The sequence below is a fragment of the Haliaeetus leucocephalus genome, unplaced genomic scaffold, assembly GCF_000737465.1.
Source record: "Haliaeetus leucocephalus isolate CR32 unplaced genomic scaffold, Haliaeetus_leucocephalus-4.0 Scaffold428, whole genome shotgun sequence".
NCBI lineage: Eukaryota > Metazoa > Chordata > Aves > Accipitriformes > Accipitridae > Haliaeetus > Haliaeetus leucocephalus.
Genome location: NW_010972864.1, coordinates 2,721,903 through 2,746,188, shown reverse-complemented (window position 1 = coordinate 2,746,188; position 24,286 = coordinate 2,721,903). Strand labels below are relative to the sequence as shown.

Sequence of the window (24,286 nt, the reverse complement as noted above, 5' to 3'; positions counted from 1 at the left end):
GGGCGGGTGTCCCGCCCCAGGGGTCGCTGCGCGGCCCCCGCAGAGCCCCGGTTGTAGGCAGCCGAGTCGCGGAGGGGAAAGGGAGCGGGCCGGGCGCCGCTCCTGCCGCCCGATCGATCTGTCGTGTCCCCCCCGGCCCGCCCACCTGCGCCAGACCTGCGGCGGCACCCGGGCGCTGCCGGGGTCCTCGGGCTTCCCTGACGAAGAAGGGGGGCTGCAGCAAGGCGTGGGACGTTGCCCGTGTCGCCGTCAGCTCAGGACCGGGGCTGAAGTCGCCGACAGGCCGAAGCGGCGCGTACCTGTAGGGACGGAGGGGACGAAGCCGTCCCGTGTGACCTTCACGGCCAGGGCTCGCCCTGGAGGAAGGCTGAGGAGCAGCCTCGTAGGGCAGGCGCCATCGTTACGGGATACGTACGACACAGCTTTAGAAAAACGGCTCTCGGAGCGTAACTGAAAGTTTTCGCTCGTTTGATAGGGACGTCAGCGTGACCTTCAGTCGTTCTGTTGGGAGGCTTTTGCCTGTCATAGCTAAGTTTGGGCTAAATTTCAGTAGGTTCTGAAGGGTCCTTACGCACGTGCTTCTCTTTGCCCATAAAACTTAAGGGGCGTTGCTCATCGGCCCGAGTTGAGCACGGCCTAATTACAGAAAGCAAAGCCTGATGCACAGTTCATTGAAGCGGTACAAAAAGCACAAAATCCAACAAAATGTTAGGGGAGCAAAAAATCATTTTCACTTTAATTACTCTTGTATTAAACATCCTTTGCAACTACGTTTTTCAGGTGGAAACGCAGGCAAGAAATACTAATACTTGAGGATACACTGAAAATCATGTAAAATGCGAACAGAATGCAAAAAATTACACAACTCTTTCCACGCCCTGATAGATAGTTCCATGCACCGCTGCTTACAGGTTTGTCAGACGGCAGGAGCAAAGGAAACACTCCTCCTTTTGACCATTTCCTTGCAATCAACCTTGCTTGATTTCACAGTGGTACTGCTTTAAAACGCTGTCAGCAGCAACTGAAACAGCAACAGAACAGGAATCGCTTGAGATGAGAACTGAAAGTATATGGCCACAGCTTGATTTCCAGTGTGGTCATAACACAGGTAACTGTACCCTCCCAAACTCCACTAGTACAGGTCACAACAGGCATGAAGATAAATCGCATGGACTAGCTGGATAAGCGTCTTAATCTTTTACATGCATGTCAAGTTCATTCTACCATGCTTTCACCACTATTGTTTCACCACCACACTGGTAGCTTTAACAGATTACAGAAAGTGCAGCTATTGCACCTGCATTTGCAACATGCCAGGTAAGAAACACAGTGCCACAGAAGCCTATATTCAGGAACGCAGAAAAAACCCCAACCCTATTTAGGATCCAAACACAGCATTTGCTCCCTCACACAGCATCCCCTTTCCCTCATTGCCACAGCTCTCACAGTGCCTACCATTCCGGAACAAACTTGGCCCAAAATCCCAAAGAGGCAGCAGCAGCAATGGTTTCAGTTTATAAGTACAAGAGCAGGCTAGGAACATGGTGGAAGAGGAGGCGACGGGATAACGCAGGAGGGCGGCAGTCTCTGCACCCCTTACAGTAAGCTCTGCCGAGTGCGAGCAAATTACATCATCTCTTACGCGTATGAAGTTGTGTTACACGCGCAGAGTAACAACCAGGGTAAGGTGAGTTACCTCCCACATGCCGAAGGATGCTCAGAGACCAGGAGACGGGGAAACTTCAGTTCCAGCAAAGACCAAGAGTGATTGATGGCAGAAGGAGGAGGATGCAAGGAAAGGCACACTGTCCGCTTTTCTTGGACTTCGGGAAGAACAGCGTCAGCTTACTGCTTAAGGCCAAGTTTTTCTCTTCTTGAGGCCATTCAACTTCTAGAGGAATCTCTGAGAACCCTATGCAAATGCTCAGGAGTGAAAGAGTATTTGGAAGAGACAAAAACAGCTGAAGACAGAATTGTATGCACTAAAGCTGCGAGGCACAGCAGAGCATGAAAAGAGGAAACAGAAAATACAGCATAGCGAGAGAAAAACATACGGAGGCTGCAAAAGGAGCAAAGGAAGCAATACAAAATACAACACAGGTATAGCAGAATGATAATGAAGAGAGGAAAAAAAACCAAACAAAAATGCTGAACAAAGCCCAGAAGATTTAGAAATATACATATATGTAAAAAAATACTGGGCTACGTTAATGTGCCATAAGTGTCCTTTCCAAACAAAGCAGAGGCACCCATCATTCTATGAAACTGCACAGGAAATGAAAGGAAGAGTCCTTTTTTCACACTGGAAAAATGTGCTGTAATATATTACCAGTATGCAGTCTTCATTACCCAGAGTAAACGAAATGCAAAAAGTCAGTCAGAATAACAAGGAACAAAGCATCTGGGACTGTAAAGCTATTTTCATAACTGAACAGGTTACAGCACATGTAAGGGAAGTTACTTTTGTCACTACCTGGAGTTTGGATTTTTTTTTTTAAATCTTTATTTTCTTGGGTGACTGCTACCACCAAAAAAACCCCATGCATTGAAAAAACTTTGAATTAAGTCACCATTCTTGTCTACAGCTTTTTTCCACCCCAAGACCTTGTCCAGGACATACTGATAAAAATGGTAACTGCTTTTCAAAGTCAGATATCTAGCTGTTCATTCCATGAATGCCCAGCCTTAGCAAATTGACCTGCTTCACTACTTCAAATAACCCATGAATGGGCTCATCGGACATTCATGTAGAAATATCTTCTTTAGCTTCTGGGCATAGGAAAGCACTACTGTAAACAAAAGTTCACAGAACTCTTAGGTTATATACTGCCCATAGTTTCATCTGCATAACCCCTTTCTAACAGCTGAGACTTACACAGTGCACATTGAATCGGTCTCTGCTGTTCTAAGCTTTCTTGAGGCTTCCAAATAGCTTATTTAAAATACAAACCAACTACCCACCCTCCAAAATTTCTGTCCAGACAGCAGGCCTTAACTCTTCCAAAGACAGACCTTTAAAAGTCCTTAGAACTTCAGTCAGTTTCACATCCAACACTTTGGTTTTAGTTTCCTACAACCCTACAAAATCCATCTAATACGCTTCAGGCTTTTTAATCTGTCAGTGGTCCTTTTTACAAAAGTTTTATTTTCTCTCCGATTGATAAATCATCAATTAAATACAACCAGCAAATTAGCTGGAATGAGAAACTTGTAATATTTGCCTTAAGCTTTTCTTAAATGACAGAGTTGGCGGCACTATGGAATTAACTTAAGCATGTAACAGCAACATGAAGGGAAGAAATGTGTGTGAAGATTTAATCTCATTAGTTAAAATAGTTAATTTTAATGGGAAAAATTAAAAGCTTACCATGAAACAAGTTAAATAGTAACAAAGAACACTAGCTCTTCAGGAAAAGATGCTGAAAGAAATGAGATACTCTAGATAAGACCAGTAAAAATCAGGGAATAGAAAATTTCATTTAAGAAAAAAAAAGAGAGGATGCGTTAGCTGGAAATGCAGGAATAGAAGACATGACCAAAAATATTAAGTAATGGGAATACAGTTGCAAATATGAATTTATTTACTAATGAAAACAACCAAGTGAAATCACAACTGGCTATTTAATATCCTCAGTAACCACACCTCTACATTAAGTTTTCAACTGGAGTAGATTTCTTCTTTCTTTTAATGTTTAGTCAGTGTTACAGTCTGCCCTGGTTTGTCCGTCTTGACTTTTTGGACATTTGGGTCACCAATACCAAACCAAACATTACACTTACATAAATAAGTCAGACTCTTTGTTCCATGAGGTACAATACACTGCAGCTTTAAGACCTTATAAAACATTTAAAAGTACAACATCAAGGTACAAGAAAAGAATTAGGCATATACTTTTATATTGTTCTAAGCTGTAAAGCTGGGTTGACTACACTGAGCAGCAAGAGAGCGAACTGGACATGGAGCGTAGCCACATGGTGAGGCACGTTCAGTCCCAGCAGAGGAAAGCCTGTCTGGCTGTGCGCCTGCAGTTCCTGCTGGTTTGGGGAACCCGAAGCTACATCACGAAGCCGCAGAAGAGGGAAGGTCGGGGAAGCCCACGCACCTCACAAGCGAGGCTTCAAGTGAGGAAGAAATATCAGAAGGCTTAAGTGCACAGAGGGAGAAAGAAGGGAGGAATTGGCATAAGCAATAGAAATGGGTAGCTGAAAATACACAGTAACAGGAAATAGGTACAGTTAAAATGCCTCTGGGGGGAAAAAAAAAAAAGATTCACAGCATTGAAGGCTTAGCCATTGGGCACAAATATGTTCTCAATGGAACACAGAGTAAAAAAAAAAAATTGATCTAAGACTTAACCTTTTAAGAATCACATAACTGTATTAAGAAGTCATACTGAATACCGCTCGCCATTTGGTAAAATGCCTTAAAAGAAAGCAGTTTTATCACTGAAGCTGCAGGGCCTATAATAATACAGCATTATGTAAGGTGACATTGCTAATCTATTTTTCATTAATAATGTACAGCATTGCAACACTTAGTAAATGAAACAGAACACAAATCAGAACTTTACTGGACTCGTACTACCACTGAGCAGTAATTATCCCATATTAAAAGTTACAGTAGAAAAGGGAAAAAAATAGGGGTTCTAACAGATTTTACATCTCTTGTACCAACACTAACTGGGGGCAATCATCAGCTTCTGGAAAACATGTTAGTAACTTTTTGTGGCAAATACATGTGCAAGAAAAAAAGAAGAATATGTGAATATATGCCTCTTTGCACAGTGCAGGATGAATGAGCATGTTGGGTGTAGCACAACTGTAGCTTCATCAAGTTTCAAGAAAACTACAGAACTCAGCTTAGGAAGAAACAAGTTCATTTAGCAACTCTGTGCACTGTAAACAATTCCTGCCTCTTAGAACTTCAAAAACAAAACAGCTATCATAATTGTTCTGCAAGTTAGGTATTTTTCTCTGTTTCTTTTAAGATTCTTTTTCCCTTATCTGTTTCTGCAACTTGCATTTCAATATCTTTTGCACCAAAAATCTGAGTAGGACAAAATGATTAATACTACAGATTTCCAGTTGTGACACTCTAGTCTACTTAGTTACATTCCATAGCAAAACCTGTGCTGCTAAATATTTGTAAAGCATTTCAAAGCAATGCAAACAGTCAGAATCAGACTTACGAATCAGATGATGGTGAATTAAGAGACCGCCAGCAACAAACAGTGGCATTACCAAAGGGTCTAACGAGGGCTGCATCCCCCTCCTGCTACTTAACACCAGCCACGATAAGGCTGAGCGAAAGCTGTAACACAAACTACACCCGTAAACTCTTAAATCCAACTGCAGACAAATTGAAACTGGTGTTGGTGTTCACCTACCTCCTTAAACAGAAACTGGAATTGTTGTAGCATATAGGATATCTTCCTGTTCTCTCATGCTGTGACCTAGTATTAAACAAGCTCAGATGTTAGGCAGAGCTATACTCCACTAGGTACCTTCAAAATTTAAAAATATGTACTATATTTAATTGTTTATCAGTATTTTATAAACACATAGGTAGTTATGCCAGCTATTAGAAATTTTTATTTCTAAAAGAAAACCGAACACTCAAGAATTAACACTCTGGTGAGTACTCCAACTTTGTTGGGAAAATAGTTATTTTTTCCTCTGTGAAAAAAAAAAAAACCAAAACCCAAAAACCAACAAATGACAAGGTTGTGTCTTTGTTTTCCTTTATCCTCGCAAGTATCACATTGTAGGAAACTATTGCTGGAGTGGTGCATTTAATTTCCACCTCGCTGTGCTTGCATATCATCTTGGATTAAGTAGGTGCATGTTTTTTAGCTGAACTGCTGGCCTTCCACTGGGAATTCATAATTTGATTCACCCTAAACACACACAAAGCATAAAAGCATGGAAATACATGATTTCTGAACCTGGAACTGCAATCTTGCTTCCTTCTTTTAGTTCCATGGGTGTTTCAAACAAGCTGATTTACTTGATCAAAAATAAAAAGCGCCTGCAAAGAATACCTGGATTTATCTTTTTACTTCTTTTGGTGAATAATAAAAAAAAAAAAATCAAGATTTATTTTTTTTCCCTTCTCTTCCCTCCCCCCACACTGTTCTCATATTTGAAGGGGCAGTGAGGTTTTTTAAACTTTGAACGAATGTTAAAACTAAAAAGTTAGTCTGATTAATGTCAAAAACATTAATGCGAAGCAAATTAATTGCTTCTTTATATATTTGGGAAAGTGTGTTTACATATTGTTCCCTCTCCCATTTTCTCTGTGCTGTTTTCCTAAACATCCAAGTCACAGTCACTGTACTATTGTATTGGAGAGATGAAATGCACACTGAATTTCAAAGCACACACGCATTAAAATTTGTTATTCAAGCTGAAGGCCTAGAGACAGTCAATAGGAAACCTGAGGTACCTGTAGGTAAATTTGAGTCCACCGCTTTTCTCCATCCACACCTGAGAGTTACTGGAAGAAAACAAACAAACAAAACACCAAAACATAATGAGCTGGAACAATGAACACAGTTTTGAAGATGGTGTCTTTATTTTTTCCGCCAACTGTCACAAAACCACAGAATGGTTGAGGTCGGAAGGGATCTCTGGGGGTCCTCTGGTCCAACCCCTTCCTGCCCAAGCAGGGCCACCTAGACCCAGTAGACCCAGCTGCCCAGGACTGTGTCCAGACAGCTTTTGAATATCCCTAAGGATGGCGACTCTACAACATCTCTGGGCAACCTGTGCCAGCGCTCGGTCACCCTCACAGTAAAAAAACAAAAAAACAAACAAAAAAAAATTATTTCCTGATGTTCAGAGGGCACCTCCTGTGTTTCAGTTTGTGCCCGTTACCTCCAGTCCTGCCACTGGGCACCACTGAGAAGAGCCTGGCTCTGTTGTCTTTGCACCCTCTCTTCAGGTATTTACATACATTAACAACATCGCCCTGAGCCTTTTCTTCTCCAGGCTGAGTAGTCCTAGCTCTCTCAGCCTCTCCTCATAGGAGAGATGCTCCAGTCCCTTCTTCATCTTTGTGGCCCTTTGTTGGACTCTCTCCAGTATGTGCATGTCTCCCTTGTACTGGGAGCCCACAACTGGACACAGCACTCCCGGTGTGGCCTCACCAGTGCCAAGTTGAAAGGAAGGATCGCCTCCCTTGACCTGCTGGCAATACTTTGTAGTATGTAGTAAGTATTCAAGTAACTGTTCCAAAAAAAGAAGATCCTGTATTCCGATAATATTTTTAATGTAAATTTTTGTACATACTCTAAAGCCCATATTTTCCACTTGTGAAAGAAACAGATGCTATTAAGCTACGAAGGGACCACAGCACATCAGAAATACTGTGATAAGGATCACTACAGGATAAAACACTGCTATCATTTTCAAAAGACAATGATAATGTCTTATACAACCCACACAAGCAGCATGTTGCCATACACCTTCCTACACTGCTTGCTGCATGAGATGTTCCCAACAGCATCTTACACTGTTATAAATTAGCAGCAATCACTATAGCTCCCAGCACTATCAATCTACAGAGACACTACAGAAGTCACCTAACATTGTACCACCAGATGTTAGGGGAGATTTCATACATCAACTTGAATGCACAGGTGTCACCTGGAATAATTTTTGTGAGAAGATTTTGTATACCAGTTATATACTTGTTTCCTGTAAAGTCATTAACACATACCTGTGGTGGCTGGTTTCTCCTTATAGGAAGTTCAATGTTTTTTCCACCAGATTTCACAGTGTAGCATACAATGAAATCATTAAAACAAGTATATTTACCAAGCATTTCACATTTTCATGAAGGAAAGAAGCCCAAGCTTTTCTTGAAGCATTTATCACCCCCCTTGTACTGGATTACTTCTTAGCAAAGCTGATGGCTAATTCGATGGTGTCCTTTTGAGCTCCTGTAGCTTCTTCTTGGTAACGCTTTCCCAAAAACTCTTAACACAGTTTTAGCATTGCCACCAGTTGCATTGGCCTGTTGAGGACAGAAAGGAAGTTACAGATGTCACCACAACATACATTAACATACCTGCCATAATCAATCTTATAAAGGCTTGTGTACATTTCATACTGGAACTCCCTCATTATCACTATGCAATATGTAGCGCACAACTTGCCTGTCCGCCAGGTCAACAACTTCTCCTTGCAACTTCTACTTAGGCTCTCCTAATGTTTCAGTACTTGTTCTTAGGGTATCTGGGAACATAAATATGTGAGAACAGCAGTTCTCAAATTATTCATGCCACACATGTCTTTTTCTTTATGTAAGCTATTCTAGCAACTCTATGTTTGCCAGAACCTCTTCTGATGTAGAACAAGGACAGAACTTTCAATCCCCTTTAACACAGTCCTGTGAGCAATAGTTGAAGAGACTCAAATTAAATTCTGTCCATGGGAGAAGCATTCCGAGTAAGCCAGGATGTAGAATATTTCACTAACCAATGTAGATCTATATTCAGCATTTTACAAATGCCATGGTTTGGTGGTTTTGTTTTGTTTGTTTTTCTAAAAAGCCAAGAAGTTCTGTTTGAAGGAACTGCCAAAGTTTGATACCTATTTCTTTACATCAGAGAAGAAAAAAAGGCATGTGCAGGGTTTCTCTCAAATGGAATTCAAACCTTTTTTCAGTTTCACTGGTATCTAAATTGCTATCAGAGCTTCCTGGTGAATTGAAGAATGTCCACGTGGTCTGGTGTGCAAGACTGGCTTCTAGTGCTGTGGCTATTGCCTTTCTTGCAATATCTAGTGAATAAATATTTGTAGTGAATCAAGGATTATCTTCCTCTCTCTGAAGTTTAATAATAATAAAAAATTATTCTAATGTAATAATAATAATAAATCACATTTGTTCATTTAAAGGGGAAGTAGAAGGTAGGCAGAAGTTTTGTCTGGGTTTACTGAAGAGCTGATTATGACCATGTCCACCTGAGCCATGACTTTGTCACCTAACCATATCCCTGGTGGCCCAACTGCCAACACACCCCTGCCAACCCTGCAGACAAGGTTCCACCAGCATTTTCTCAGATTAAAAAAAGAATGGCACAAATGGTCTCTTGCACTGTTTACAGTGAAAAAAGTACATTCAGAAAGCTGTTTTTCTTTTCACATTTACAATACTGTCATTAATAAACCAGTTGCTGGATTGTGTAAATCCTCAGTTTTTTCACGGGCTCATTGCTTGATCTATCCAACGTCTGTCTGCGTGCCTCAGAACTCTTTTCCAGCCAGCTCAAAAACACCTTTGAAATATTATGATAGCTCATGAGCACAGTGGTCTGTGTTTTGGTCTGAGTTCATTAGAGATGAAAGAAATCCACAGGACGGGGGAAAAGCAGATGGTAGCTAGGACTTCCCTGCTTTCTAGCTCTTGGGAATCAAGCAGAGAACATGAACTGTAATTCAATTAACTACACCCTTGAGGCAAAAAACTAGGGAATAAGAGGCAACTACAGGCAGGTCCCAGCAGGACAGGGAATGAAGAAGGTGTGATGGGCACATCACAGTATAGAACAATAGAAGACTGCAAAGCAAAAACACCATCACATGCATCGGTAAGTAACTCTGCTACTCTAGGCTTATCTTGGGAAAAATAAAAACAAACAAATAAACAAATATGTGATAATTAAGAAAGGACGAAAGAAGGAATTAGGACTTCTCCTTGCCTTTTGTCCATAACCTCCAAGTTAAGAACCCAAATCTCAGAGCAAAAGGGAATTGGGCGGGAGATAATGCTAACAGCAAGAATGGCTATTACCTGGCATCTATCTAAAAGGCAACTTTCCCCACAAAGTTTCTTAAATAGAGACAACACAAAGTGTTTACTTACTTGCCATTTCTAGCAGCTACATTAAAGCCATCAATAGTGTTGAGGCCTAAGAAAAATGGCAAAAATATTAAATTGATAAAACTAGTGCATTTTACAGTATCAACATAGTAATGAGAAATACTTACATAATAAAACTATCCACTTGGAAACAAAGATAGGTCAATACAGAAGTGATATTCACTATTAAACTTTCTCTTTGTTTTTTTTTATTTCACTGGTGGACAAAGACAGAGAGAAATTCATAAAATATGCAGAACATACATAAAACTAGGGTAAGACTTTTCAGGATCCTTAAGCCCTTCAGTCCTTTGCCTCAAAGCAAAATTGACCTTTGTATGTGCCTTGGAGAAGGCAAATCACTTACAGATCTAGGGGAGTTTGAATCCATGCTACAGAAAAATTGTTCCAATTTACACATAACTAAAGTATGGAAGCTATTACAACATGTTGGTGTGCGATCTTCCTCCTTCCTCTTACTACTAAGTGTGGAAGACACTTATTCAAAGAGAATTAGTCCAAAGCCTTCTGAGCAGTAGAGGTGGACACCGCGCCCATCCGCACTGGAGAGACGAATCCACTGCAGCAGCTTTCAGCTGCCTTAGCTATACCTGTGCCAGAATAGAAAAGCCATCAGCACACAGGTCCAAACACTGGAGCTTGCTTATCTCTATTCCTACAATGGCCTCTGGCACACATTGGGAGCAGGCAGCCAGGACACAGCTGGTCCATTTTGGAGGCAAGGACAGTCTGGTACAAGCATGGTCTCAGGGATGAAAAGTGGGCTTTGGCACTTTTGCTCACTAATGAAGAGGTACCCCATCAGCTCATGCACTGTAAGAGCTTTCTGCAACCACTAGGCACAAACGCAATGAAATTACTCCAGTAAATAAAAGTGGTAAATATCTGATTGACTGAGTACAAAGTATGGACAACACCAGCTGCAGTCAGGTGTGACCTTTCCTTTAGCCAGAGGACTTCCTCAACCCTGCCTCTACCTGTCTTCCTTTAATAATACTACTGCTACTACTCTTGGTCATTGCCTCCACGACCAACCAACATATTCAACCATTTCCCTGCAGTTGGAATGGAAACCTAAATATAATCATCCAGCTTGCTCTCTTGCTACTGCTTCCAGCAGCACAGCTGCATGCTGATAGGAAGAGTTTCTAGTGTGAACAGACCGTATGCTGAACGGTTGACCATATTTCTTCCAGTCCTGCTCCAGTCAATTACAAAAACCAGTGATCAAGAGCAAGGTATGACTCAAAATTCTCTGGTACAAAAACTCTAATAATGGCCTAGTTGCTGTTTATGTTCTTTCAAATACAGCTGATATGTGAGTTTTAAGTACCTATACAGAAAAGTTTCTATAAAAAGCGACAAGTGAACAAAAGAATCACAAAGAAACAGAAGACACATTTCGAATAGATTTTTTTTTCTGTATGAACAGACTACCATTTCTTGCAGCAAGTATTAAGCCTTTGTAAAGCTTTTACATCTATTTATGTATTTTTGTTATCGCTTATTATAACTTTATTTCCAAACCCAAGTACACTTCAGTGACTTTGTCAGCTTGACCCTTCCTCCTGATCCTACTGATGTTTGGTTCAGAATTCAACATCCAATGTCAGAGACACACACCAACTATACAAAAACTTTTAATGCATAAAATTAATTCTTCGTACAGTCCCTATATGCAGTGCTTAGATACTTACAGACTACATATATATATATATATATATATATATATATATATAAGTTGACACTTACCTTCCAAGACTGGTAGGTACCAGACAGATGTCTGGTGCAGTTCAGGACTCCTGCTGCTATCAAAGTCCGGAGTCAAGGCAGACCTACCAAAAGGTCTACAGCCATTGCTTTGTGTGTAGCACTTTGGGAAAGCTGACCAGTTTTGGCATCCCAGAAAATTAAGAAATTTACTGGTCCAATACAGAAGCAAAGCACAAGACTGAAAAGGCTGGATACAGGTATTCACCATAAAACTCTTCATTTCCAATACATCAACAGCTCACTTCTCATCTTCAGAAGGTAGTTTGTGGTCAATGTTCTAGTTGCACAACTCCATTTAAGTCACACAAATAACTGAAGCAAACCAGACCTCACTGTAAAGAAACTACTCCCTGTTAAAACCACACAGGCTACAGGAATTAAGGCTTAATTAGATTATGGTTTAACATGATTTCAGGCACAGTTGTGAACAGATTTGAAGCAACATCTCGGATGGTTGCAATCAAACAGCCTGCTCACAGGTGTTCTGCTAGTCTTTAGTATTTGAAAATTAAGAATCTGTATCCGTGAGTTTTACATTCAATTTGGTCTTTCACATTGCTCTCTTCTATAAGGGATTTTGTTGTTTTCTTTTTAAGTTTATGTTTTTATCTCAACTCTTTTGTACAGTAATATTGTTTGGTGTCTCTGCATTGTTATTTCCAAATTATACAATAAAGTTCTTCACAGTTCTATACATATAAGGAACAGTTATGTTTGCATAACTGCAAAGGTGCTCCTTAAAATAAAAGAGGTAGAATGGTGATTATTTTCTTGTGAAAACCAGTTATTTTTCTCAAGTGATATTAACTTTTTTTAAGAAGTTGTGTAAAGGAAACTTAACCTGACTTCCTTTTTTTACAGATAATAATAGAAACAACTGGTTTGTTTTCAAGACTCAGGATCATCTGACACTTTTAAGTGAAAACCTAAAACTGTCAGACTGCTTACCTGCTGAATTTGCAGCGTGCGGTATATTCTACTGTGACTGGACCCTCAAGAGTCAGTTTATGGCGCTCTTAATCACTCTTCTGGCACCAGCAGCCAGGTCTGCATAATCATAATGATAAAGTCATCACAAAGACTCTTTCATTAACTAGCAACAAATTATTATTCAAGGAGAAAACCATTGCAACTTTTTTTTTAAGTCAGAAACTGCTGAAAAAGCAAGGTAGGTGAAGACAGAAACAAATTCAAAATGGCACACAATTAACTTTATTCTAACACAGAAACAGCAATTTTAAGTAAATCTTAAGCCATAACAGTTTTTAAGTTTACAGAAAGTTAACTTACAGAATTAAATATGGGTTTAGCTCCTCCAAAAACACATATGAAAAGTGCCCTGCTCCCTACCATGCCACATGTCATGGTTTTGGTATTGTACCACTCCCTCCACCCCACAGTACCAAGAAATTGGGGTTACATCACCATAATAGTATGTAAGAAGAGAGGGTTGCTGAGGTACATCCTTCTTCCTTACAAGCTACTGTAGAAAATCCAAGGCACAATTTCACATTATAAATTTCCTGATGGTAAAGTCAGCTGAGTAGGCTCCTGATTTCCCAATTTCCTAGTCAATTATTCACTCACTGGTGTAGTTCTTCATCCTCCTATTCTCCCACAAATTCACCTGCTTGTGAGGCCAGTGAAAACATTCAGCTTCCAAAAGTAAAGAGATATTTTTAAAATTTTTTTAAAGTTGGATCATTTTGGTGAGCCATTTACTATAAAAAGCTGAAAATTTCTTCTATCACTTGGAATCCCCTTCTTGGGGAGCAGCTCCATGTTCAGCATCAGCCAATCTAAGAGCATGCTGCTAGCAAAAGAGGAGATTCCCCCATCTCCTGTCCCTCACTGCATCTTCTCATTCTCTCCCTGTGTTAGGATGAGCTGTTCTGCAGCTGTTAAGTCAGATCAGTGTGTTGACCCAACTCAAAACTAAATTTTTTTTGACAAGCTGAGTTTTGTTTTCATCCCTTCTGAAAGCATGCAAAGAGGACCATTTCACATCCTGATAGCATGACCTAAGTGCAGATTGCCCCCCAAAAAAGCAGCAGTTCCCAGTCACTTCCACATAGACGTTCCTGCAGCTTCCCCTGAACCGGATTTAACAATCACACAACTTTGTGGCAACTCACCAAAAAAAGAATTCACTTTGCATCAGATCAGTGAGTTTAGGACTATATTCTTCAGTAGCAGCTTGCATGCACAGTTCATTAGGTGTAACATCAAATTGCAATGCTAAGTGAGTGGTAATAATGGTTTGACCACCAAAAAAAGGACAGTTCCATCTCCTCCCCCCTGCCCCCCAACTTCTTCCTTCACTGCCCCTTTCCCTCACAGAGTTATGGGATTCATACAGTTGCACATTGAATCAATCCGACAATCAAATGAAGAGGTTTTTCTCTGTGAGGTTAGTGGGTTGAGTCAACTCCCAAGGGGTCAAAGAAGGATGAGAAAGGGCAGCAGGGAGGAGATGACAGTGCCTAGGGTGGAGCAGAGAGGAGGAAGAAGTGCCGCCACCCTGGAGTTCACACTCGTATGAGAGTTCAGACTGGCCTAAGTCAGTGCTACTGTGGTTTTCCTCGGTGAATTGCTCCCCTTTCCCCTGAGCCTCTGCTGGCTCTCACCTGGCCTCGGTGAGACACTGCAAGGAAACTTCTCTTCCCAGCTTATCTTTCTGCTGGGCAGGCTTCCAGCCTGGCTTACCAGGCCCCAGCCAGGCAGCAAAGCCAGCACAGAAGTGACAACGGAAGGGCACAGCCCAGAGTAAGACCTTCGTCTTGCAGCTAGCCATGACCAGTCAGTTTAGTGGTCGCGTGGAACTGTACGTTGAGACGAGACGCACGCTCTAGGCAGTTTTGTTAACCAGTTTGCTGAGTTTCCATGCAGTTTTGCCATCATTCAATCCTCATCTGAAGGAAAATATTCCTTGTGGAGGCAAATGTTCTGAAGTGTTAGTTCATATATAACAGGGGTCTCATAAATGAGATGGGCATGTCAAGAGGTAGCTTCTAGGGCAGAGGAGGAGGACAGCAGCACAAATTCAAGCCCCAGATTGTCTTCCAGCTCTCCAGGAATACTTGCAGTATCACCCTGGTTTGTTCTGCTGAATTTGATCTCTAGGTTTGCCTTTCTTGTCCCTTTCAGTCTGCCTATTGCCATTGCAACCAGTACAGAGCAGCTTTTGCTGTCCAAGCAGCTTGTCCCTGATGATGAGATGCAAACAGACCTGCGTAAGATGATTTAAAAAAAAAAAAAAAGGGGGGACCAATTAAGTTTGAAAAATCAAAATAATTCCCACTGGCCCTAAGAATCCCTCAGCTATATTCAAATCAGTTATGTAGGAACTGAAACCGTCAGATCCTAGTACTAATATCCCAAACCACAGTGTCCACCTTCACAATGTTTTCCATAAACCCAGTCTTTAAAGGTCTTTTACATACCACATACCTGCAACGGAACATATTGTGGAACAATAATGCTAGGAACAATACCTGCAAAAGCCAAACAGACATGATCAACCAGTGCATACATTTTCCTCACAGTTCTTTCCTCTTGAGGCTTGGTGACAGATTTTTTTTGCGTACCCAATACAGCTGTATCCAACCCTCAAATTCCAGGCTGTTAGATGAGAATAAAGAAATTGTTCTTAGCTCCAATATTAACTTTATTTATGTTATGCAGAGGAAATGTTATAATACTAAGTCTTTTCACAAGGACATTGGCAAACAGCTATGTGGATGCTGTGTCATCCTCCCCGAACAATAAATAACGTCTGACATCTGTTAGGAAGAAAAAATGATAAGGTGCGGTAAACATCAGAGCAAAAAGTTTCAAAGTTGCAAAAGTTGTGGTTTACAAATACAGTACAGGGAGGCAGCCCCTGAACAAAAGGCTTACAACCAAAGTAGAAAACAAAGGAAATAAGGTGGTTACAGACACAAGAGCCCAGGGAGATAGCAAGACAACACAGATCAATGTGATAAGCAGTATTCTCAGTATACTCACTGTTTATAGGTGCAGTCATGGCAAAGGTGATATAAAAGCTAACCGCTGACAAAGAAGGGTAACACTGCTTCACTCTTCTGCCCAGGAATCGTCTTCCCTTGCTTTGACATTGAAACGTCTGCTCCCGATCTGTGAAACTCAACAGGCAGAAAAGTGCTTTTAAAGAAAAGCAACTGTTTTTCTGCTAATTTAGTTTCCTTAAACATCTCACTACAACATCAGATGAGTAAAAGTGATGGCACAGGAGACGCAGTGGGAACACGTGGCCACAAGTAAGTGTAGAGGGGGCTGAAGGAAAACCATGGCTTTCGGTAATTGTATAGCTAGCTGTGAGGTTTACTTAGCTATAAGATAATGCCAGACTGCAACTTAAATGCTGTCACTGGTTTCATAGATGTTTTGGTGGGGAAGAGTTTTGATGGTGGACATTTATTAAAAGCTACTTTCAGAGCCACAGGTAAAAAGAAAGAAAGATGAAGACTGCTGCTTTGAAAACTTCTAAGAAAGACTAATGGAAAGGATGTTAGGGTCGACATCTCAAGAGCAGATAAGAACTTTGTTTCTTTCTCAGTTGGTAAGAGGCAAAACAATGAATGCCAAAAAGGAAAGAAAAACTGACCAGCACTGTGTCAGGTTTGACAATGGGCTGAAGAAAATATATGAACAATATGATGAATGATAAAGAAACCAGGATTTTGAGTAGAGACTTAGGAGTCTCAAGTGTGACTGAAATAGCACATAAGCATCCCCTCCTTTGCTTTCTCAGTCTTCCTCAAAGTTGCTCTCCTACCATCACTAACAAATTGATGCAAAAGAGGGCTTACAGGAACACACAAGTAGTTCTTTCCTTGCAGAAATTTATCTTTTTATCCAGCAGTCAAGAAAGAAAAGCTCTTTAGTACACTACATACAAAACTCATCCCTTTTTTACATGACTTTCTTGTGATAAATATTCTCCTTATCACTTACCTAAGACCAAAGCTTTGCTACATCACAACCAACATCAAACTTTTCGGTTTCTGTGACTATTTTGTGTAAAGTACACACAGAGTAAAATATTACATGCATGAATGTAGAAAACTGTATAATATTTTAAAAGACATAAGCTGATATATGTGGGCATTTAGGAAGAATAACAGACTATGGTTTCATACTTTTACTATAAATTGTTTGCTCTTTAAAAAAGTCCAAACCAACAGGTACATGCAATCTAGCCATCAATTCTACTTATTTTAGACCTCATAAAACTTCCATTTTTAAATAGGCCAGCAAAAGTTTTCATAGGCAATTTCTTGTTACATCTTCAATCCATTATAAGTTTTGTCCTCTGTTCTAGTGCTACAATTTATTACTTTGCTTACAAAAGTTAGATTTGAACCAATAAATAGCAATAAACATAGGAGGTTTCATCTGCTTCTCTTCACCAGATTTGACCACTATCTCTTCCACTTGGCTCTCCTCGTCATAATTTCTGATGAATTTAATTTTTTGGTTTCCTATCCCCAGAGGGCAAAATTACCTCTATTCTTGATTCATGGGTTATAATTTCTTATGCATGCCAGTGTCTAATCAACTCTGCAAGTTGATGTTGACCAAACACTATGAAGAAGTCTGGGAAAGAAAAGCATCAATGAAAAATGAAATCTATACTTAATATTTTCAACAAATACATAAACCCTGAATCCTACGAAACAGAATTATTCCAAAATGAATTATTCCCAATAGCTAAATCAGCAGGGTAAAATGATACATCACATAAGGCAGAATCAAAGGCCCACTTGGAATGACTAGGAAAGAATGTAGCATTTAGAAAATGGCATAATGAATTTATTTGACCAACAGTACCTTATTCCTGCAAAGATATATGCATATTAATAGCTAATCTGTGAATGTATTTAGAAAGTTGTGCAAAATCACATTTTATCAATATCAGAAGACTAGTAGTATTTAATGATAAAGTGTAGATTACATTACTGAATAAAAGACTCCTTTTTTGTTCCTATAGAATCAACACAAGAGAGGCATAGGTATTATTATGGCCCACATTCCCATCAGCAAGGCTTCTAATTAGTCTTTTAACCCAGAATTTTTCTTACTGATACCCAGAGCAAACTCAACTTGATTTTCAGACTGACTTAATAGTAAGATACATTGCTGTTTTACTTGCAAAAGAATATATAGCAGTTATGGGGTAACACTGTGATACTTCCCTAGAGTATCTTTTTAGACGAGAGTCATACTTTAAAATTTCATGCTGAATAAAAGGAAAAGATGGGGAGTGGTAAAAAGCATTGCTACATCCTTAAAGCAAAATAAATACTAGAAATTAACACAGTTTCTATTTTTTTTTCTGTTTTTCTATGTTGCTTAGAGAAAATTACAGTCAATTCCTCTTTGTAGGGTAGTTCAAATGCAGTTTACCTATTTCTAGCATGCATCCCTTGTTGCCCTCATTTTAAGACAAGGGAAGACCCAGGCTTATAGTTCCTACCTTGCAAATACCAACTATGGACATTGTAATTAAAGTGAATTTGTGTGTGCTCCCTGCTTCTCCTGGAGCTCAACCTTCCCACCACCTTTTGGTGTGCCTAGTCCTGCGAGCATGCAGGGAGGTCCTCCCAGGAAGGCAGGAGGACACCTCGCGTGCCAGGAGAATACTCAAACTTTCTGTCATCATTATGCCTGCCTTTATCAGTTGCGCCCCTGCTTTCCTCAGTGGCATTACAGGAAAAGAGCAGCGCTCCAGCAGCCATCATCCCTACGGGCCAGACTTCTCCCCAGGGATGCAGTCTCCTGTTTTGCACAGCAGACCTCCTCTACTTTGGGACCCTCTTCTCACAGACCGCACTCCCAAGAAGCATCTTCCTTCTCCTCCTTTTTGCTCCTGCTTGAAAAAAAACACACATGCATAGATGCAAGGAGACCTGCATGGATGAACAAGGAGCTCCTGACAAAACCCAAACATAAAAAGGAAGCATACCAGAGGTGGAAGCAGGGACAGGCGATGTGGAGGAATACAGGGACACTGACTGAGCATGCAGAGAGGGGAAAGCAGTGGATTTTTAAAAATCTCAACCTTAGTAAGGCTTTAGGCAGTGTCTCCTATAACATTCTCATAGGCAAACTGATGAAGTACAGACTAAATAAGTGTATGGTGAGGTGTACTGAAAATTAGCTGAACTGCCAGGCTCATAGGGTTGTGGTCAGCAGCATGGACTCCAGCTGGGGGCCAGTCCGTAGTGATATATCTCAGGGGTCAATACTGGGGCCAATACTCTTTAACTTCTTCATTAAAGACCTGGATGACAGCAGAGAGTGGACGCTCAGCAAGTTTGCAGATGTTACAAGATGGGGAGGAGTGGTTGGAACACCGAGTGGTTGTGCTGCCATTCAGAGGACCTCAATGGGTTGAAGAAATAGGCAGACATGAACCTCATGAAGTTCAACAAAGGTGCAAAGTCCTGCACCTGGGAAGGAACAACCCCACGTACCAGTACATGCTGGGGGACGACCGCTGGAAAGCAGCTTTGCAGAAAAGGACCTGGGGGTCCTGGTGGACAAGGTGAATGTGAGCCAGCAATGTGCCCTTGCAGCAAAGGCCAACACCATCCTGGGCAGCATTGGAAAGAGCACTGCCAGCAGAATGAGGGAGGTCTTTAGGTCATGGGATCAGGCTCTCTGAAAGAAAATTGCACTTGATATAATTTGCACTTTCTATATTCCCTCAGCACGTTGTTGATTAGAGCTGTGACAACAAGGTAGAAGCACTCCCCTGTAGTCGTTCAGTCATATCCTCTGTCCTTCATGGTCATGAGTCCTCAGAAGGCAGAAGGAAGTTGATGATGATGCAGATGATGCAGAAGTGAGAGTCCCCAGAAGCATCTCCAGAAGAATAGTACAGCTCTCCATTGCAAATGTGTTGCCTTTTAACAGAACTGAATGTTCAGCGGTCGCCAAGATCATTGCTACTTTTTCTTCAGCACCACTTGGCAGTGCCTTCTCATGCTTATCTTTTCTGCTTTGCTTTCAACATTCAAAAAATGAGGAAGTTAGTGAACTACAGTGCTTTGCTTCTGTGTCCTAAAATACAATATTAACCTCTAAGAACTCTCAAAGAATTTTCGGCTCTAAGGAGGCTTAGATTAGATGTTCTGCTATTCTTTATTTATAGCATACATTCCTAGTAGCTGGAGATTCCCTTTTGGAGAACAAAATCAGGACACAGAAAGATTTTCCCACCACAGCTGTTGCACTTACTCCCATTAGTGCAAACTGCTGAACCTGCTGTGAGTTTCTTTATTCTAAATATTTATATTTGCAGACTAAAATGACAGACATTAGAATAAAAATTTAGCATCCCAATGATTTTTTTCTGGGTTTGTTATTGCCCCTCTGGAATATGGCAAAGCCACCAATAGCCTTGTAGCGTACAGTGCTGTTTGGGTACTTCACTTTATAACAGAACATATAGGCTTGCATTTCAGGTGTTACTTCTGATTAATATTCCATATAATAACCAATGCAGAATATAAAGGACAAAACTGGAAAAAAAAAACCCAGACAAGAAGCTGACAGAATAAATTCAAGACAAATTTATCCTGTTAGTGTGATCCCTTTTAGGAAGCAAAAAGCACCATTTACCCTAAAACCACTCTGATATTGTTGTGTATTTTGATAACAAGTTACTGTTTTTTAAAAAAAAAAAGAATCAGAACCATTTTCCAGACTCAACCATTTACATAGGCAAACCTTCAGGTGCAAGCTCCATTTTGCAACAAGATGAATTAACATGGAGACTGGGTGTGTAGGAAATCCCACGAAAGTTATGAGATCACACCAAGTTCAGTTGGTGAAGAAACACTACACCAAAAATAGTATTTCTTCTTTTTGCTATCTTCCTTTTTCATCTACCAAAACACACTCCGTCCTTGGGATCTGCTCTGTTACCTGATTGTATTGCTGATGTTCCAAAACACATGCGTAAACATCCCCCCCCCACCATTTTTTTAAATTGCAAGTTGAAAAAGTAGTCTACCCTGAAAAAGAGGCTCAAATTCACCCTGTCATCCTATTAGCAGTAGATCCCGAGCTATCATACTTACTCTAGTAAAGAAAGTGTGGGGGTTTTTTGTCAATTTGAAGTGAATGCACAAAATGAGGTGCTGTCATCAACATGTTGAAGGCTTTGTCTGAGGAACATCTAACTCAAGGGAATCATTCTCCACTTTCATACTGAGACCTTTAGTCAAGCAGGTTTAAGCAGATGGTGCCACCATAAAATTCTCTGCTGTCCTCTTTCCTGTATATATAGCTTCGTAAATGCTAAGTTTGAAATTTTAATTTTAAATGCAAATTTGATAATGTTGATGAATCAGCATTCTGTATTTTCCTGCTTCTGGATGGCAATGTCTGTGGGTTCCTTCTCTTACTTACCTCTCCTATTCCAGAGAATTTATGGAAACTCAAATAATAAAAATGGCAGAAAAATAAAGACAGAAACTGAAAATAACTAACTATTTTTTCTCAGAATTGTTGGAAGACTAGATCACTGCAAATATTATAGGTTTCCCCAAAACAAAGTGAATTCCTCTGCAATGAGGAATTTTGACACAATCCTGAGAAGACTCAAATCACTCTACTGCTAGCACTTAATTTCAAACGATAGCTTTTTCTCGGAACTAAATGTTAATGCTTTCCAGACCCTCGTCTCAGAAACTACATCTTTACCTACAACTTGCTACTGAGAAACATGAGTTGGAAACAGGGGGGAAAAGTCTTTCAGAAAAGGAGTTCTACCTCTGCCTGCATTCTTTTCTCTCCAAAAAATATGACATGCCCATCAAGAAAAAAGACACTACACTGACAAAAGCTGGAACAGAGGTGGAAGAAGATCTGATTGAAACATATTTGAATTTGGAATTCTAGACAATGGTCTAGATTTATGCATCTAAATTACAATTAAATAATGCTAAGGTTGTGAGTAACTCACAAGAGCAAAGAAATGTGCAATTAAAGAGAAAATATACCATATGTCCTTTGATATCTAGGCATATTGCAGTGCATTAAGAAAGTCATAAAAGAGACACCCTGTTGTGGTTATGTGTTCTGAGACATGTGGCACATTTCCATTGTAGCTCTCTATTTCCCTGCTTGTATGCATCTGTGCCATTATTTAAATGTTGATTTTGAGTGTGAATTGCCATTTGCATGGTAAAAAAAGTGGAGCTGTGGACTCTTTTTTCAATGTTTCTTTAGATCTGTTGCTATTTATGAATGCAGAAGTCCAAAATGTTAAACATATGAATGAAAAATCGTCACAAAGGGGAATAAATGGATTTAATATACTCGTCAGACAAAATTATCAAAGGAGATGGTTTTAGTTACTATGAATGAATGATCTTATATCTTCCTCTAAAAACTGATACAGTTGAACTACAAACACTGTTCTTCCGTATTTTGCATGGAAATAGGAATATACTAAAAAATTTCACATATTTGATTTGGACCATTTTGGGAAATAGAATAGGAAATTACTCCTTTCATTTTAAGGTCCCTCACCTGTGGCATCCCACAAGCCTATTTTTTTTCCTCTGCTGAAAAACCAACCTGAAAATGTGGGAGAACACGATGGAACATTAAGATCTTAAAAGCAGTATTTATGTGGCTGACATCTAACCCACATTGTCTCAAATGCTGTGATCACCGAGACACCCCAATGTGAAATATTTTATAAGCAGTGGTTGGGTAACCAGAGGATGAGAGCAAGTTATACTTGTGGGTAAAGAAAAATATTTTGTGGAATTCCCAGTGTTCAGAGTATTTCATCAGAACTTGTTTGCCTTCCAGTTGCTGAAGATGCCTGCAGCCTTGGGGCACTTTCAGACAGCTCACCAGTTCTCCAGAGCCAAGTATATACTTCTGGTAAAGAAGTAAGTCCTTGTAATTCTATTTGCAACCAGCTAGGAGATAGCACCTTCTGATTACATGCTGATTTGGCCATGGCTGTCTTGCATTCTTCATTCCTAGGATTCTTTGTTGTCTTTTGTAGTAACTAGAAATAGTATCAGTTTGGGCACACAGCTATTATGACAGTTATCCTGTGAGTTCACTCCAAGGTAATACAGTAATAACCATGAATTACCATGAAGCATATCATCTTTAGAAAAAACAGGTTTCTTCAACCCTTTCTTTTTTTGCTTTTGGTTTCCTACAAGTATGATAGTGAAGATGATGATAAAGTGTGTGGGAGACAGAAAAAACCCCCAACCTACTAGTCCAGAAAATGGACCCAGATACCATGGTGTATGAGTGAAATAATGGTTAGAAACACAAACAGCCTAACGGATATGCTGGCATCACTCCTCCTTCCTTAGCATGACCTACAGTGCAAGGACTGGGCCAGAGACATTTTCTGGAGAGGAGAGCAAGCCAAATTAACATCACATCAACTCAGGGTCCTGTATAATCTGAAGAGACAGGGCAGAAGCAGTGCCATTCTGGTAACAGAGAGCATCAGGCCCAGGTGGCGGACCCTTGGAGAGGGGGATGCTGTAGGAATGCAAGAACAGCTTGGAGCCAGCAGCCTGGGAACTGGTTGTCAAGGGAAAAAAGCAGGGGGTGATGGGCAGTCACAGTAAATCCTAGGACAGCAGAGCCAGGAAGGGTAATCTCCATGGGGTTGGGGAAAGGAGCCAGCCTAAAAAGTCTGAGGAGCGAGCATGCCAGTTGGGAAGCAGCTGTACAGCCATGGGGTGGCCACAGATGCCACTGACAAATGTGTGCTGTAATCAAAAGGGTTAGGGCTTCAGGGAAGACGCAGGGACTTCAGCCAGCAACAGCTGAGAAGCAGAGCAAGCAACACACCACGTAAGGAACAAGATTCACGTATTGTGGTGTGGTGTCATGTCACCGAGTAGCGTCCCGTTAGCCACAGCAGCACACACTTCTGCCAACCGCAAGAGCAGACATCAGTTTACGAAAGGCCACAGCTTGGAACGGAGACAGTACTGACAGTCTGTAGTGCGGCACTGAAAAGCACACAGGCTGAGCAGGGGATGTGCCCGGGAAAGAGCACGTTTAAAATGCTTTAGTTGGGGATTTTCAACTTTACTGTACCATTACCCTTTGAAACTCTCATCCTTGTAAGAACAGTCTTAGACTTTGCAAACTTGTACCTGGCGAAACCGAGATCCCGTCCAGCGGCCGCACTGAAAAAAAATCACGGCATATTTTAGCACTTTCAGCGTCTAAAATTTATTTAAAGTTGCAGCAGTAACTGCTTCTCCTTGCTCCGTTTTGTTCTCACGACAGGGAAGCTGCGGCCGCCGAGGTCGGTAGGAAAAGCCACCCCACCCCAACCAGCTGGGGGTCGCACAGCTACTCCCCTCCAACTTTTTCTTCATGGTTTGTTTCTCCCCCCACCTCTCAGGGCTGGCAGCGGCGGCGGCGGCACAGGCGCTGCTGAAGGAGCCGCACCGCAAACGGCAGAAGTGTCACGGCGGCAGCGGCACCTCCCGCGGCGGTTAGCACCGGGCCCGCGACCGCCAACTCCCCTCGCGGGCGGGCCCGACGGTGCCACGCCGAAACCGCGGCGGCCTCGCCAGCGGAGCGCAGGACCGG

At 41.0% G+C, this 24,286-nt stretch overlaps 1 protein-coding gene across 1 annotated transcript in view; it reads right to left on the bottom strand.

Moving 5' to 3' along the window:
- The window catches only part of TAF4B (TAF4b RNA polymerase II, TATA box binding protein (TBP)-associated factor, 105kDa), a 97,956-nt gene that overhangs the window by 73,082 nt on the left and 588 nt on the right, over window positions 1-24,286 (bottom strand). Inside the window, exons 2-4 of the mRNA XM_010574412.1 lie at window positions 23,789-23,874; window positions 9,869-9,914; window positions 146-299 (exon numbers count right to left, since the gene is read on the bottom strand). Of these exons, the coding sequence (XP_010572714.1) occupies window positions 146-299; window positions 9,869-9,914; window positions 23,789-23,874 (286 nt within the window). The remainder of the gene's footprint in view (window positions 1-145; window positions 300-9,868; window positions 9,915-23,788; window positions 23,875-24,286) is intronic.